The sequence below is a fragment of the Spermophilus citellus genome (assembly GCF_964194105.1).
Source record: "Spermophilus citellus genome assembly, chromosome: 10".
Taxonomy (NCBI): Eukaryota; Metazoa; Chordata; class Mammalia; order Rodentia; family Sciuridae; genus Spermophilus; species Spermophilus citellus.
Window position 1 is genome coordinate 117873620 of NC_138197.1, and position 16711 is coordinate 117890330.

At 40.0% G+C, this 16711-nt stretch overlaps 1 protein-coding gene across 2 annotated transcripts in view; it reads left to right on the forward strand.

The window, feature by feature from the left end:
- The first annotated feature begins 237 nt into the window (after window positions 1–237).
- The window catches only part of CHPT1 (choline phosphotransferase 1), a 32465-nt gene continuing 15991 nt past the window's right edge, over window positions 238–16711 (forward strand). For both annotated transcript variants that reach the window (XR_014024094.1, XM_081310153.1), the window contains exons 1-3: window positions 238–727; window positions 13338–13485; window positions 13806–13947. Coding sequence is in view for 1 of the 2 variants with exons in the window: in XM_081310153.1 (XP_081166279.1) it covers window positions 455–727; window positions 13338–13485; window positions 13806–13947 (563 nt within the window). In the remaining variant the exon portion in view is untranslated. The remainder of the gene's footprint in view (window positions 728–13337; window positions 13486–13805; window positions 13948–16711) is intronic.

Consider the following 16711-nt stretch of genomic DNA (forward strand, 5'->3'; position numbering starts at 1 on the left):
GATCAGCCCGAAGCCACAGCGTAGGCCCTCTAGAACCCAGCTGTGCCCCCCACCGCCAGGTGGAGGAAGCAGCTCTGTAACCGTCCAGCCGACGAGACTTCACTCACGTAGCGGAAGAAATCAGATCTCAGAGGCAGGTGCAGGAGGCCCTTGAGCTAGGCAGGAGCCTCCTAGCGCGCCCTTCGGGAAGTGTCCGCGGCCAGCCACGCCTCGCGCCCCCGCCCCTCCCAAGGCCCCGCCCCCAGCCACTGCTCCGGCCGCCCCGCCGCTTTGGGGGCGGAGGCGGGGGCCGGGACCTGGGGCGGCCCGGCCTGACCTCCACCGCGGCCGATCGGCCCCACCGGCGAGCCCCACCGGCCGGCGCAGGCCCCGGCCGCGAGCCCCTCCCTCCACCTCTCCCCGCCCGGCCCGGCTCGGCAGGCGCTTGGTGGCGGCTGCGGGTCCGCAGGCGGCCATGGCGGCGGGGGCCGGGGCCAGGCCGGCGCCGCGCTGGCTGAAGGCGCTGGGCGAGCCGCTGAGCGCTGCGCAGCTGCGGCGGCTGGAGGAGCACCGCTACAACGCGGCCGGCGTCTCGCTGCTCGAGCCGCCGCTGCAGCTCTACTGGACCTGGCTGCTCCAGTGGATCCCGCTCTGGATGGCACCCAACACCATCACCCTCATCGGCCTCGTCATCAACATGGTCACCACGCTCGTGCTCATCTCCTACTGCCCCACGGTCACCGAGGAGGTAGGGCTCACCGCCCGCCCGCCCGCCCGCCCGCGCCTCGTCACCCAACTGCGCCTCGTCACCCAACTGCTGTCCCCGAGCCCAGCCCCGGGTAGCCAGAGGCGCGGGGAGCGGGAGGGGAGACCGGTGTGCCACTGAGCATCCCCGTGGCCGCGAAGGGGTGGGTACGGCCTTTGCTTCTGAGTCCACCGCGGACGGTTTCACTGTCCCCTCGCGGACACACCCGGAGCCTCTCCCGGGTCGCCTAAAGGCTGTCACGCCACCACCCTAGTCCTGTGACCGCCCTGAGCCTCCCCCTAGCAGCAAGCAGCGGAGGGGCTGTCAAGGTCAAGGTCTGGTCCCATCCCCACATGGATGCCAACTTGTGGTTTGGACCAGCAGTCCGGGTGCTTTGCACACTAAGGACTGGGCACCCTCATCACCGTTCTTCCTGGAGCAAGGATCTGAGGTGGAGTCAGCCAAGCCCAAATTGCCCTTTGGACACTTTTATAATAGTTTGTTTCTCAAAGGTGGTGGTAGTAGTGATCAAAGATAAGTAACCTTTAAGAGACAACTTCCTCTTTGCCTCATTGACTTTTTCAAGAAAAACAAGCTAGGGTAGTATGAAAGTGATAATCCTTATCACAACTGAGAGATTATAAAAGCCAACAGGTCTTATTAGCAATAATTATATTGGACCTATGTCTAAAGTAAGAAGAGTAAATAACCCGGGCTTTGGACAACTGTTAACCAGGAGCACACCATAAGCTGAGTGTAGAGGAGATCTAGGGTGGCAGAGTGAAGGATCACTTTTAGCTAAAGTGCTGGGATAATATTGCATGGCACATTCTTTGACATTGCTTTCCTTTCTTTGTCTTACAAATAGTGAAGTCCCTCCATCACCACTATAGATTTGACTATAGATCTGTGAAAAATTAGTGAGAATTGAGGTTGGATAAGAGAAATACTATGGAAATACCTGCAAGTGATTTTAAATTTTGTTTGATGGAGCCCATTGGTGTGGTGTATGCCTGTAATGCCAGCTACTGAGGAAGCTGAGCCAGAGAATCTCAAATTCAAAGCCAGCCTGGGCAACTTAGTTGAGACCCTGCCTCAAAATAAAACAAATTTAAAAGGCTAGCACTAAAGTTCAGTGGTAGAGCACTGGGGAGAAAAGTCTGATAGAGCCTTCATTTTAACATGTCTTGCCAGTTGATGGATATGTTTATTATGTGATTCTTAGTCATTCCCATTATTGTTCATTTCCGAATTGTTAGGGAAAAAGTAAGCTGCTTTAGTATTTGTTCTTTGCTGCTCAATTCTAGAATTTCCCAGAAGCAGGGTATTAGAATGAAAAGATCGATGGGTTGGAAGTGGAAGACTTGAATTCTCATCTCGCCATGGCACAACAAACCTACAGAATCTGCTTTCCCATGTTGAAAATAAAAAATAATGCCATCAAACCAATTTTACAAGGAAGCAGTGAGAGACAAATGATGTATTATATGCAGATAAAGACAAGACCTCATTAACACATTAAAAATATATTGTTTTTAAACAATGTCCTGAAAATGCACATGAAAAATTAGTTTTGATTGGGCGTAGATTTGGCAAAAAACATCTGGACATTAGCCAATATCAAAAACATCTGATATTGGCCAATTAAATTGTGAACTCTTAGATGTTATTATTAATTAAAGAATACTTTGCTAAGCACTTTAATAACAATACACATACAAACAAGTCCAAAAGCTTCTGTTTAGAGGTGGAGGGGATGCCTGATGGGAGAGGTAAATTTATGATATTAATTTTAGGCTCAGAGGAGTTTTCAAAAGGGCATGAGGTGAAGATCTGAAGCACTTGAATTGAAAAATCAGAGGGGGCATAAGGATTAACATAATAAAATGAAACTGGAGGACTTTCTGAAATGGGTGTCATTAGATCCTTAACTGGCTTCTAAGTGGCTGAAGCAGGGAGAGGAAACACCCTTTCAGGATCCACATTGCTTGTTTGATAAAAATCCCAGCAGTAGTGTGAAAGAGCGTACCAGTTTCTGGCTATTTTGCCTTAAGGTCACAGAACGGGTAAATGAGACAGGACCAGGTAAGATTCAGGTCTAAGTTGGTCTGCCTGCAAAGTTCATATTGTTTTTGCTACACATTATCTCATTTGGAGTTGCTCCTTTTCTCTGTGCATGTGGGAAAACTCCTTATGCCTTATATAATTCAGGTATGTAAAGGGCATTCACATCATTGTTGAATTTGTGTCCTATGTCAACCCAAAGAAGTCGGTAAGCTTTCCCTTCCTGGCATAGCCTTTCTGCCCTCTCAGTATTTCTTCTCCATTCATGAAGTAACAGTAAGTAGTACATCATTTTGTAAGAGAAAAGTGAAGCCCAGAGAGGTTAAGTGATTTTAACCTGTCTTGGGACTTGTTTATGGATTCTCAGACTTAAGAATTTTTTTTTTTTAGAGAGAGAGAGAGAGAGAGAATTTTTTTAATATTTATTTTTTAGTTATTGGCGGACACAACATCTTTTGTTTGTATGTGGGGCTGAGGATCAAACCCAGGCCGCACGCATGCCAGGCGAGCGTGCTACCACTTGAGCCACATCCCCAGCCCCCAGACTTAAGAATTTCACAGTACCTAACAGATTGTTTCCAGAAAGGGACAGAGCAATCACATAAGGGTTTTTAATATGGCTTATCTACTCAAAAAGCCTGCAATACTGTCTACAATAATATGATTTTATATATTTTGTAACTACTGTGTTAATTTCTAGGACATGACTGGGGATGAAGGGAAACTGATAGAAAAAAACCTTGTGATTTATATTAAGCATCTACAGTGGTGCTCTGAATTGCTTTTCAAGCTGTCTTTTCTGATAATGGTACTAGGGATTGAACCCATGGGTGCTCTACTGCTAAGCTACATCCCTTTATTATTTTGAAACAAGGTTGCTCAGGCTGGCCTCCAAACTTGCTCTCCTCCTGCCTCAGCCTCCTCAGTAGCTGGGATTACAGATGTGCACTACTGCACTGGTACCCAATTGCTACCTATCTTTTAGTGCCCAATTCTAACATTGCCTTCTTATGAAGTTTTTCTTCCTCTCCCAAGTCAAATCAACCACTTATTCCTCTGAACTTCTGCAATAATAACAACAATAATAACTAACATTTACTGGATATTTAATACATGCCAGGCATTATTTTAAACTGCTTTTGTTCTATTATCTCATTTAATCCTCCCAACAACCTGAGTAAGGTACTATTAATACTTCTAGTTTATAGGTGAAGAAACTGAAGGGAAATTTACCTCTTCTAGGTGACTTAGCTTTAAGTGAGGACAGAATTCCAATCCAGAAAGCTGTTCTACCTCACAGGCTTTTGTGGATTTTGTGGAAGTTAAAAAACAGAACAGATGTTACATTAGGGTACCGGATACAATTGATGCTGATGATAGACCTGGCCCAGGAATACTCTTCTGTGGAACTTCTGCATTTTATTTTGATGCTATGTGTCCTTACTGAGCAGGAAAACCCATCATCTTTAAGTTTAGACAGAAATTGCTCATGTGTATAATCTCCATAGCACAGTGCCTTGCATAAAGCAAATTCTTATTGGGTATTTATTAAATTATTGGCTGCATGAATGAAATAACAATGTAATCTTGAGAGATGATGTCTTTCAACTTTTGTTTAGTTTTAGCTGATCTTGGATTAAAAATGCTTATCAATTGTTTGGCCTGAGTAATTTTAAGAAGTAAGCAAGTATTAGGATGAATGGAGAAAACAAGAACTGCATCATCTCCTCCCCTCATGAGGCAGATCTGTTTGAACTCCACTCTAAGTATGTAGCCCCTGACCCCATTCCTTGGCTTTCTTATCCAAAAGTAGAATTACAGGTTCTTAGAGTTTGAAAGAACCTGAGAGTTTATTTGATGCAATTTCTACATTTATACATGTGATAACTCAGTGATTCAAATCTAGTTTTTCTAGCTGTAATGTAGTAGCATTCTCTACTGCAAAACACACCATACATTCATTTTTGACTAGTTTAAACCTTTGATTTCATTATCTTTTACTTATTGGATTAAATTTTTTGCCCTGCCTTGTTCATCTGTCCCATAAATCCATGCCAGTATACTCTTTTAAGAGTATGTTGAGGCTGATCTTGAATTAAAAATGCTTATCAATAAATGATGCTTGATAAATTAAAGTGCCTAGCTTGGGCCAGGTCAGAGGGCATTGACCAATTCTTATGTTTGTGATGACAGAGTTGAACCAAAAGGAAAAAATACCTGGGGAAGTAGCAGGATGTTAAGAAATAGTTCACACCTGTTTAAATAACTGAGATTATAGCTGCCTTTGTACTGTATAGTAAAGAGTTATTTGTTGGGGTCGGGGGAATGATAGAAAAAAAAGGCAATAACCTGCATATTCTTACTCAGATGTTTTACTAACAGGTTTGGTTTCTTTGAATTCTAGCACATTTCCTTTTTAATCACCTTCTTCTCCACCTCCCCCCACTTTTTAACAACAGTTCATTAATTTATCAAGCATCATTTATTAAGGCAGAAGACTTGTGAGGGAGTAACCTCTTTTATTAAAACAAAATATAAACTCCTGACTTTCAGAAGATGAAAGTTCTAGAAACAGGACAGAGTCTAGGATGAGGTAAGTCCAGCCCTCTCTATATAAGGAGGCACTTGAGGACCTCGGAACAGATGCCCCTTTGATTCTGCAGCTGAGGTGCCTCCTCACCTTTCCCCAGTCCAGCCCTGTCTAGAAGGAACCCCTTAGTTTTCCTTTGTGGTTTGTTCTTTTAACTCCTATGGCTTCACTGTACTTAATTCCCAAAGCATAAACTGTTTCTCCTTTAAAATTCTGGGTCAAGTGTTGAAAAAACATGGCATTGTGGTATAGAGAAAGAACATTAAAACCCTACTTACTCCTGGGGCATTTGACTAGGGCCACAAGGATTGGACCACCTGGATTTTGTGACTTAGGGCACCTGATACAATTGATGTTGATATAGGTGAGGCCCAAGAGTTCTTTTTATCCCTTGCCCTTCCTATTACCCTTAACATAGTGAGAGGCAGGCATTTTCAAGGAGGACTCTAGCAAGTACTAAAGGAAGAGGAAAATTTGGAACTAGTCACAGAAATGATAAAAAGAAAGAAGACCACCTTGTGAAGTTGGATTTCTACAGTCATGAGAAAACTGTCCTCAAAGTGCTGGTTTAATTGCATTCATGAGTGATGCTTGATTTCCCTGGCCCTAACCTATAACCTGCCTTATTTCCTAAAAATGAGTGTGTTCTCAAATGTTGGCACTTAAATTGAACTGAATTGAGGCCAGAAGGCCAGGATGAAACCAGTAAGCCCCTGGAGCCATCCTGTTTGGCTTGACAGAGAATGGTTTTCCCTCTCCTGACCATTAACCTGCTCTGGAGCTCTGCCAAGCCAGTGATGAGAACCCTCTGTAAATAGGGAAGCACCTCACCCATATCACAGGCTCCTAATATGAATGTTACACAAATAGAAGCAATCAGTCGGGGCTGGGGATATAACTCAGTTGGTAGATTACCTTGTATGCACGTAGCCCTGGGTTCAATCCCCAGCACCACACACACACACACACACACACACACACACACACACACAAAAAAAATCATGGGGAGGCACTAAGCAACTCAGTGAGACCCTGTCTCTAAATAAAATACAAAATAAGGCTGGGGATGTGGCTTAATGGTCAGGTGCCCCGAGCCCAATCCCCAGTACCTCCCCCCACCTCAAAAGAAAAGTTAGAAGCAATCAGTCATTTCTAATTGTGTTTTTCCAGAGTGAAGGTAGTAGTTCCTTAGAGGCACCATGAGTTCTCCTAAAAATCATAGAATCACCTGATTGGGGACAAAGTCCACCTTTAACAGCATCACAGCATTACCTTTTCTCACATATGCACAGCCTGTCTCCTAACCTTCTTTCCTCTCCACCTCTTAGAAATTTAGTTTCTCTTTTCATGGAAAAGGAAAGTCAATCGATGCTTGGATAACTTTGAAATTTTACCAGCTGGCCTAATAATGGGTTTTGTTAATCCCTTTTGCATATGTGTCCACTCACCCAAGGAGTTTAAATCAAAAGAGGTGTTTTTTTTTTTAGTATAAAAATTCAGATCATAGACAATGTATAGATGTAGTGTTTTTAAAATTTTGGGTGGGGGGAGCTGGGGATGTGGCTCAAGTGGTAGTGCGCTCGCCTGGCATGCGTGCGGCCCGGGTTCGATCCTCAGCACCGCATACAAACAAAGATGTTGTGTCCGCCGAGAACTAAAAAATAAATATTAAAAAAATTCTCTCTCTCTCCCCTCTCTCTCTCTCTCCTCTCTCTCTCTCTCTTTAAAAAAAATTTTTTTGGGGGGGTGGGGAAGATTTTTGCTTTTATATATTACCCATACTAGATTTTATTTACTAATTTTCCCTACATCAACTTTAAACCAACCAATGTTAAAAACTCACACTCTAATCATAAAGTCACAGATATAATATGCTAGCTATTTTCAAAATACTTTAAAAATTTCCAGAATATGCAAATTAAACATATAAATACATTAAATATATATATTAAGAAAAATAGTTGACCCTCAAATCACCTAAAATTATCTGATAGAGTATCAGTAATATCAATAGCAATGATTAACATTAACCGAGCTCTTACGAGCACTTTACATTTTAATTTAATTTTCACAACGAGATAGGAATAGTGCCTATTCCCACTTTTCACATGGGGAGACTTGAAAAATAACTCATTCAATTCAGCCATAAGGATCTAGATACAAATAGAATCCAGAATCAACACTCCTAACCACTCTGTAAGAAAACCCTGGACCTATATTTTTCTCTTGAAAACTATTGCTGTGTTACCTGATGGAGAAAAGTTGGATGAAAGGTTGATTTTCAGCATCTAGGTACTGAGCTCTTGAAGTATGTATATCAGATTTTAAAAACAGAATATCTGCTCAGCCCAGTGAAAGGATTCTATTTTAATATGAAATGAGCCAAACACAAATGAGATTGCATAAATCTAAAGTGGAAATGCATATGATTGGTGCCATATGCAATCTGTAAGGCTTCGTGGCCCTCATTCTTAGGAACTCATTTTCTCCTGTAATTCCTCTTTGGCTTCTAAATTTTCTCCAGCAGCTACTCTGATGCAGCGGGGTGCCCCTTTTTGCCAGTCTCACTGCCCAGTGACTCTCACTCACCTGGACATCTGGATATGTGTACTTACCACTCACTGTGGCCATCTTCTCAATGTTTGCCTTGTGCCTTCTGTCGTAGAAGGCTGTGTGATTCACTGTCATCCTCCCACCTGTCTGACTGACCACTTGAGAGACTACGTTCATGGGTTACACTTCTCTCTCTTTAAAATAATCCTTACTGTGTATTGACTAAAAGACCATGTGCCATTATGAAGCCTAATCATTTGAGCATTTAGGGATTCATTTCTTTCTCAACTGAAGTTCTACTGAGAGGTCCACTGTTACAGGAAGTCCTGTCTATTTAATATATCCCTGTTTTTCTCACTTTAATGGGTTTCTGCTTTCCTACTCTCTGGAACAGGACGAAAAGTGCCCCAGAAAGAGGCCAGAGTGCTGGTAACCCAGAGAATGGGTCTTCTATTTAATGTTCTTTCAGAACCTATCAGGTAATGCACCAGTCAGGTAACTTTAAATATTGAGACCAGCTTAGGACTTTTCTTGGATCCTAGAGATACCTTTCTAAGTCTCATATTTCTGATCAAGGAACTTGAGTCCAATTTTCTCCTGGACTCTGACAGACTAGCACCTGAGTATTTGTGAGGTTTCTTTCTTAATGGGACCCTGGTAATACTTAAATTACTAATCTACCTCTGCTGGCTTTCTCTGTAATTAGAATTAGTTTTCACCTAATATATTTGAATGTTGAAGTATCTTTGAGTTTATACTGATCACATAGAAATGTTTCCATTATTTCACTTCTATAGGAGTCCCTTCTACAAACAGAATAAAAAGAGGAAAATACGAAATAAAACCTATTTTCTTACAGAAATTTTTGAATTTACAGTTGAGGAGTGGTAGAATACATTTTATATGCTATATGTTAAAAACACCACGTCTTTCCTGTATTATTTATTATAATGAATTAAAGTAATTATTATCAAATCATCGTTTACAGTCAAAAGAAGAAAAGGAATTATTGTTTTAAGAAGAACGAAATAGAATATTGTTATGATTTAATTTCCAGTTATTAGTAGCTAAGTTGATATCATAAGGTAATTGTCTTTGATCATAAGATGGAGAGTATTTTTAAAAATATTTATTTAGTTGTAGATGAACACACAGTATCTTTATTTATTTTTATGTGATGCTGAGGATCAAACCCAGTGCCTCACACATGCAAGGCAAGTGCTTTACTACTGAGCTACAACCCCAGCCCCTTATATTTTATTACCACAGTTCAAGGCCAAAGATCTGGCCCTGGGGCTGCCAACATATCAGCTATAGGCATGAGTCACCCAAACCAAACCAAAAAGTTATGGTAGAAAGTAGGAAAGAAACTTTAATCAGTATGGCCATAACGGGAAGACAAGGGGACGGGTATTACCCACTATGTCTTCAGGATACTGACATGAACTCCCAAATATATAGGCAAGGGGGACCAGAAATATACATAGTCAAGCAGCCTTGGTGAAACTGTGGTCTGGTAGATTATCTCAGGATTGGTTGGGCAGGGATTTATTCAGGAGATAAGAAAGTTGCTATTCCCTATGGTAATAATTTCAACTCATCACAAAATGTTTATTAATTACATTAGTTGTTTCTAGAATCTGGGATCACTTGGCAAAAGAGACAGATGGAAAATGGAGGCAGAAATGCCAAGTTTTTTTTTTTTTACATTTGCAGGCCCAAGTGAAATCAGTGCTTTTTAGCAAAAGCAGCCTCTAAGTCTTTTAATACTTTTAAATGATTATGAAAATAGAAATTAAGAGTTTGAGATTGGAAGGCTTGATTCTGTAGGAGTTTTCATTTGTTTCCACTCATTTTAATTATAGATTCAAAGATCGTAATCAACTATTATAACTATTATTTAAGAAGTTATTATCAGAATCAAATGTCCAGACTGCCCAATTCTCTAAGTGACCAACATTTGGGAGATAGGATTTGAGAAGGAATCAGGCTTATTCAAAGCAGGCCTGAAGAGGATGGAGGGTTATCTCCTCAAAGCTCTATCTTGTACCTGCATACCCATGTTTACAGTGGCACTATTCACAACAGCCAAGTTATGAAATCAGCCTAGATGTTCATCAGCAGATGAATGGATAAAGCAAAAGTGGTGTATACACACAGTAGAGTAGTATTCAGTCATAAAGAAGAATAAAATCATGTCATCTGCAGGAAAATGGATGGGACTGAAGATCATCTTGTTAAGTGAAATAGCCAGACTCAGAAAAACAAGAAATACGGGCTGGGGTTGTGGCTCAGTGGTACAGCACTTGCCTCACATGTGTCAGGCACCGGGTTCTATTCTCAGCACCATTTATAAATAAATAAAACAAAGGTCCATTGACAACTAAAAAAAATTTTTAAAAAGGGAATAATATCATTAAAGGAGAAAGATAAGTAATATATGTTTTCTCTCATGTGCACTCTCGGGGAGGGGGGGAATGACATGAAAATAGAAGGACGACAATTTAGGGAAGGGGACCAGGGAAAAGGGAATAAGAGAGGGGAATAAAGAAGATGGATATAATCAAGGCATGTTATATGCATGTATGGAAGTGTCACAAGGAAATCTATTAGTATGTGCTAATAGGTTTTTTTTTAAGCTCTCTCAATTTTTTTTTTTTTTTTGGTGGGGGTTGGAGTTTTTGTTGCTATTATTGTTTTGTTTTTGTGGTACTGGGGATTGAACCCAGTGAGTCTACCACTGAGTTATATCCCTACCACTTTTGTGTGTGTGTGTGTGTGTGGTGCTGGGGATTGAACCCAGGGCCTTGTGCATACAAGGCAAGCACTCTACAAACTGAGCTAAATCCCCAGCCCCTACCACTTTTGTATTTTATTCTGAGACAAGGTCTTACTAAATTGCCCAGTCCTCCCACCTCAGCATCTCCAGTACTGGGATTACAGGTGTGTGCCACCATGCCAGGCACAAAGGGCTTTCTTGGGAGGGGAGAAGGTGATATAGTGAGCAGAAGGCTCTACCCTGGTCAGGGTCCTCATCAATCATGGATGTGTTTCCCTTTTTCTTCTCTAGGTGAACATTGCAATGGACTTTACCCTCCTGTCACAAGTTACTAAGACCTAGGAATGACTGCTCCTCTGCAAAAGGGCCAAAGGGAGGGGGGCCAAAGGGAGACGGAGCAAAGGACAGTGTCAAAGAAACCCCTGTAACAGAGATGGCGGGCTACAGTTGCGAAACAATGTAATGACTTCCTTGGTCTTTGCTTCTTAACCAAAGAAGATAATTTCAAAGCTTTGCATTTGTATCTTATGCTGCCACCTGTGAAACAGCCAGGCATGCCCCCAGAGCTCCAGAGGCTGGGGCAGGAAGATCACAAGTTCAAAGCCAGCCTCAGCAACCTAATGAGACTCTGTCTCTAAGTAAAAATTAAAGAGGGCTGTGGATGTGGCTCAGTGGTTAAGCACCCCTGGTTTCAGTCCCTGATACAAATAAATACATAAATAAAAAATAAATTAATAAATAAATCTAAGGAAACTACACCATAGAAAAAGTGGAGTGCTATAAGTCAAGAACACCATTGTTTTGTAGTTTTTTACACTTGTATGCTTGAGATGCCAATGGTGTCATAAGCAAGCTTGGTACAATAGAAAGAATGGTTTAATTGAAAAACTAAAGTGGGGCTGGAGTTGTGGCTCAGCGATAGAGCACTTGCCTATCATGCGTGAGGCCCTGGGTTCAATTCTCAGCACCACATATAAATAAATAAATTGAATAAAGGTATTGTGTCAACGACAACTAAGAAATATTAAAAAAAAAAAAAAGAAAAGAAAAATTAAAGTGGGACAGGACTGTAATTCCAGAGACTGGGGGAGGCTGAGGCAAGGGGATCATGAGTTCAAGGCCAGCCTGGTGGGCAGCTTAGCAAAACCCTGTCCCAAAATCAAAAATAAAAGGGATATAGCTCAATGGTAGAGCACTCTTGGGTTCAATCTCCAGTACAAAAATAAATAAGTAAATAAAGTGGCATAGATAGGAATAGAGTGACTGGAAATGGGTATGTTTGTGGTTTTTTATTTCTTCCTAGGACAAGTGTAGATGGAGGCAGTCCTTGAAAGAGGGCATACATGAGGACTTTGCCAAATTGGGTGAGGAGAATGTTTAGGAAGGGAAGAGCCATGAGACAAAATCAAGGACATGAGGACTTTGTGGCTGGAAAGGAGCTGGAGTATGCAGTTGGGTAACTTGAGAGTCAGGCTGAGCCTAAGCTCCTGACACTGGGTCAAGAACTGTGGTCATCCCTCATGTTTTACTTCTTCATTTGGGAAGCCCTGGCCTGCGTGCTCCAAGTACACATGAAGACTTTCACTGCCATTTCAGTCTGTTAACTTGGGGGGGATTTGTTGAAGGTTTATTCTATGCCAGTCACTGTGGTAGGGAGCTGGGGAGGTAGCAGTGGGGGAGAAAGATAGTCCCTGCCCTCACGGCTTCCTTCAGTTTAGACCTCGCAAATTTCATTTGAAATGAAGAGAAAGAAGAGGAAAGAGAGAAGGAGTTTTGTAATTTTGGCTGGAGGGAGTTTTGTTTGTAGAGGGCAAGCTGAAGTTCTAGTGCAGTTTCTGTTTGTGGAGGTTCCACTTGAGTCTTTTCTTTTGTTATAATTTTCATGTAGCCCCCCTCAACTTTTGTCTTTCTCTTTGTGTAGCTTCCCCCTCTGTTACTGTGCTTCACAAATCCTAGCTGCCTTGACCTCATGAACTCTGATATGCTTTTCCTCCACAGCCAGCTTATGGGGCTCTATTTAGGTCCCCATTCCTGAGCTGGGACCTGGAAACTGCCTCTGGGCAGTAAACTGGAGCAATCATAGGGACGCATTGTTTCTCTTTTCTCAGGGATCTCGATGGCCTGCAACGTTTGAGAATTGTTGTTTCATGTATTTTATTATCTTTCTAGTTATATAAAGTGAGAGGGTAAATTCAGTCCTTGATGCTCCATCACAAATGGATTCCAATGTCTACAGTTTACCTTTGAGGTCTTATTTCACAGCAAATGCTTCCTGAGTAAGTTCATATCTGTGCCATATATGAATAGTATTGTATTAAAAGAGCCATGGACTAGGAATAAGATCCAGTTTCTTTTACTTGCTTGCTATTTAAATTTGTGTTTCTTACAAACAATATGGTGCTTCCGTGGTTCTCAACTCAAATGACATAATTAATTTGATGTCTCAATTTATTTTCATCTATAGAGGGAGAGTTTGAACTGTCTTTATAGCATATGGATATGATATAAAATGTGCACACAACAAAGTATGTCATTTGCTTAGTCTGAGCTATTTTCAAACAGAAGCTAGTATGTTATCTCTGAACAGTCTTTATTATTTGTCTTTATTACTTCCATGTATTTTTTAGGCACCATACTGGACATACCTTTCATGTGCCCTGGGACTCTTTATCTACCAGTCACTGGATGCTATTGATGGGAAACAAGCCAGAAGAACAAATTCTTGTTCTCCTTTAGGGGAACTTTTTGACCATGGGTGTGACTCTCTTTCTACAGGTAAATTAGCATTTTCTTCCCCACCCTCTCTCTGTAGTTTTGTTTTAACACTGATAGCTTAAAAACCAAAATGAACCAAGTTGTTTGCTCTTTTTTTTTTTTTTTTTTTTTTTTTTTTTTTTTTTTTGCAGAGGTGTACATTTGGGAGCAATTTGCATAATTTGTTTAAAAAGGATGTTCAAAAATTCATTTTGTTAAATAGACCTTATTTTAATGCCAGAATTATGTCCTCTGAAACTCTGCATTTCAAAATAGCACAGGGCAATTATTTCATTGATGATTTTTAAATTCGTAATGGTCTTTAAACCTTGTTCTTTCAGTATTTATGGCAATTGGAGCTTCGATTGCTGCTCGCTTAGGAACTCATCCTGACTGGTTGTTTTTCTGCTCTTTTATTGGGATGTTCATGTTTTATTGTGCTCATTGGCAGACCTACGTTTCGGGCATATTGAGATTTGGAAAGTAAGTATGTGTTTTCAAGTTGTATATTTAAAAATGTAAACAAATTAATTTTCACAATCTGATATGGCATTTGTTCATGATAAAGGGGATGAAGCTTCATTCAGTAATTTAAATTCTTTTAAATTTATTAGAGTGTTCCATGCATGCTACATCTTCTAAGTCCTGTAGGTGTTCTGCATGTTACAGATATGTTATTTGACAATAGTTTTATTTTCTTCCCCTATTCTCCAGCTTCCTCACTAGCCCAACTTTACTATAGATAGGGCAAAAAGAAAAATAAGGGGTCCAAATAACATAGAAAAAGAATTTGTAGTATTTAAATAAACAGCATTTGACCCTTATAATAAGTGACAAGTGATGTGGAGCCTAAGTACTCATTGGTCAAATCATCATGTGCCCCAAAACGGAACCCCCTTGACAACCATCAATAATAACAGGTAATTGTGAGACTCTCAGCTGTGGACACAGTTGGTGAAATGATCTACAAGTGCCCTGTAAATGCTGGAGCCTTGTACCAGATGCTATCTATGCCTCTGGTGCCTCTTTCTCAGACACCAGGAAATAGTGCACAAAGCAGAAATGCTGTTCTGTATTATTGCTTCCCCATGTAGCTCCCCCTCCACTTGGTCCTTGAAGACCTTCCTGCTGTTTGCTCACTCTCAGTTTACCTTCCTATGTCTACTGATTCTTTTTAGCCCCATTTTCTTGCTGCATAGGAAAATCAGTAGCTCTAAGAAAAAAGAAAAAACAAAACTAAACTCCTGATATAATGAGAGGAAAAACTCAAAAGTATAGACCATTTTGGAGCAGTAAGGCTTCAGGCAACTTTTCATATTAATCCCAAATTTTGGAATAATTGCAACTACCACCTACTAAGCACTTGCTTGCTTTAGGCACTGTACTAAGTGTTTTCCATACATTGTGTCTTTTATTCCTAACATTAATCCTGGAAAATGGATGTTACCTCCACTGTACAAATATACTACCAATAAATGATAGAACCAAGACTACAACTCAAGTCTTTGACTTCATGCTCTTAATAACTGCTGTCCAGAACTATGAGTCTAGCAATGTATTACATGTCATGGAAAGATAGAAAATACATGACAGATAGAGGCCCTCTTTTAGGAACTATGTGGGACATTTCGTTAGAGATAATACTTCTGTGACAATGATAACAGTCCAGATCAAATGTGAAAAGACTTACTTTAGGTTTCCAGAATCACTGAAGAAATCCTAAATAAGAAGAAGGTAACTATAGGCTGAACTGGTTTAAGAGAGTTTTAATAGAAAATGTGAAAATTAGTTCTTTACATACCAGTCAAGACCCATGGATCAGAAAGTACCAGTAAACATTCAAGGTAACTGTGTAAAATTAAGAATCTGTACCTAGTTATAGATTAAGATATGGTAAAATAGAAAAGCACCTTTTCAAAATCAAATGCATTTTAGTTAATTTGCTATGGTAAACTGGAGTAATATAATGCAGTGTTCTGGATAATTATGATTAATGACTAAAAGTAAAACTTTTTTATTATTTCCTTCATTAAAATTATTTCTGGGATGAATTAGTTCACATTTCTGGCCTCACTGTAAATTTTACTCCCAATTACTATTGATTGAGAATCTTGAACTGGAAATACAAAGATGAGTCACCTGTTACAAGAATATGCCAGACACACTGAGGAAGAGCATTCTACTCAGAAGCATCAGGAAAGTACTTAGAATATTAGAGAAATGGCTAGTGAATGATTACCAGTCTTGGAGGAAGTAAAGGAGATCCTTCAGGGTCTCAGGGTCAGCCATTTAAATATTAACTACATGGTAGTTATTTTCAGCTATGTACTTTTTTTTGCCTTACCAAAGTAAAAATACTATGGAGAACTGAATTGGATAGGTTGAGAGTCCTGCTTAATACTACAAGAAGGACTATAAACATACCTTATGGAAGTATGTAGACTGACCTCATGTCAGTTGTCCCTGCTAGGATGGATTTCCTGAATATCTGTCATTTTAAACATAATTTTTATAGTATATATGGTATTTGAAAATAGATACATAAAACCAAGATGAACACTATCAGAATATACTTCAGAAATTTATTTCATGAATACATTCTTGGTTTAAGTCTGTTTTCTGTGATTTTCTGTTTCTTAAAAGACCTAAGAAAAAACATACCAAATCAGTTTGTTTTGTTGGGCTGAAAAATGTAAGGTTTTACTAACATTGCTATATTTTTTGCTATATCATTTTTTCCAATTTTCATACCCCTTTATGCACTTTATTAGTAGTCTACTTTAGTATAATAGTTGAAAATAGAGGCTCTTGAGTCAGATTGAGTAGAATCAAATTCTGGCCCCTACCTACTAGTTAATTTATCAGAAATATATTAGTTTCATTTTTTCCATTTCTTTACCTATCAAATTAGAACTATTGTCATAAAAAGTTATTGTGAATATTGAACAACAATGTATGTAAAGTACTTAGCACAGAATCTGGAACATAGAAATATTCCATAATAAAGTTAGCATTATGATGCCTTGCTATTTATATTTTAATTCAATTTCTTTGGTATGTTTATTTCCTCAGGAGTGACATTAAAAACTAACCTTTCCTAAGAGAAAAACATATGTATTAATCAGTGAGATAGTAACTGATGTCAAATGAAAAGAAGCATAGGGAAGTTGAATCAAAACAGATTTGAGGATGGGAGGTTAATATAATTTATTGAGTGGTTTTATTGAATACTGGAGCAATGAATTTG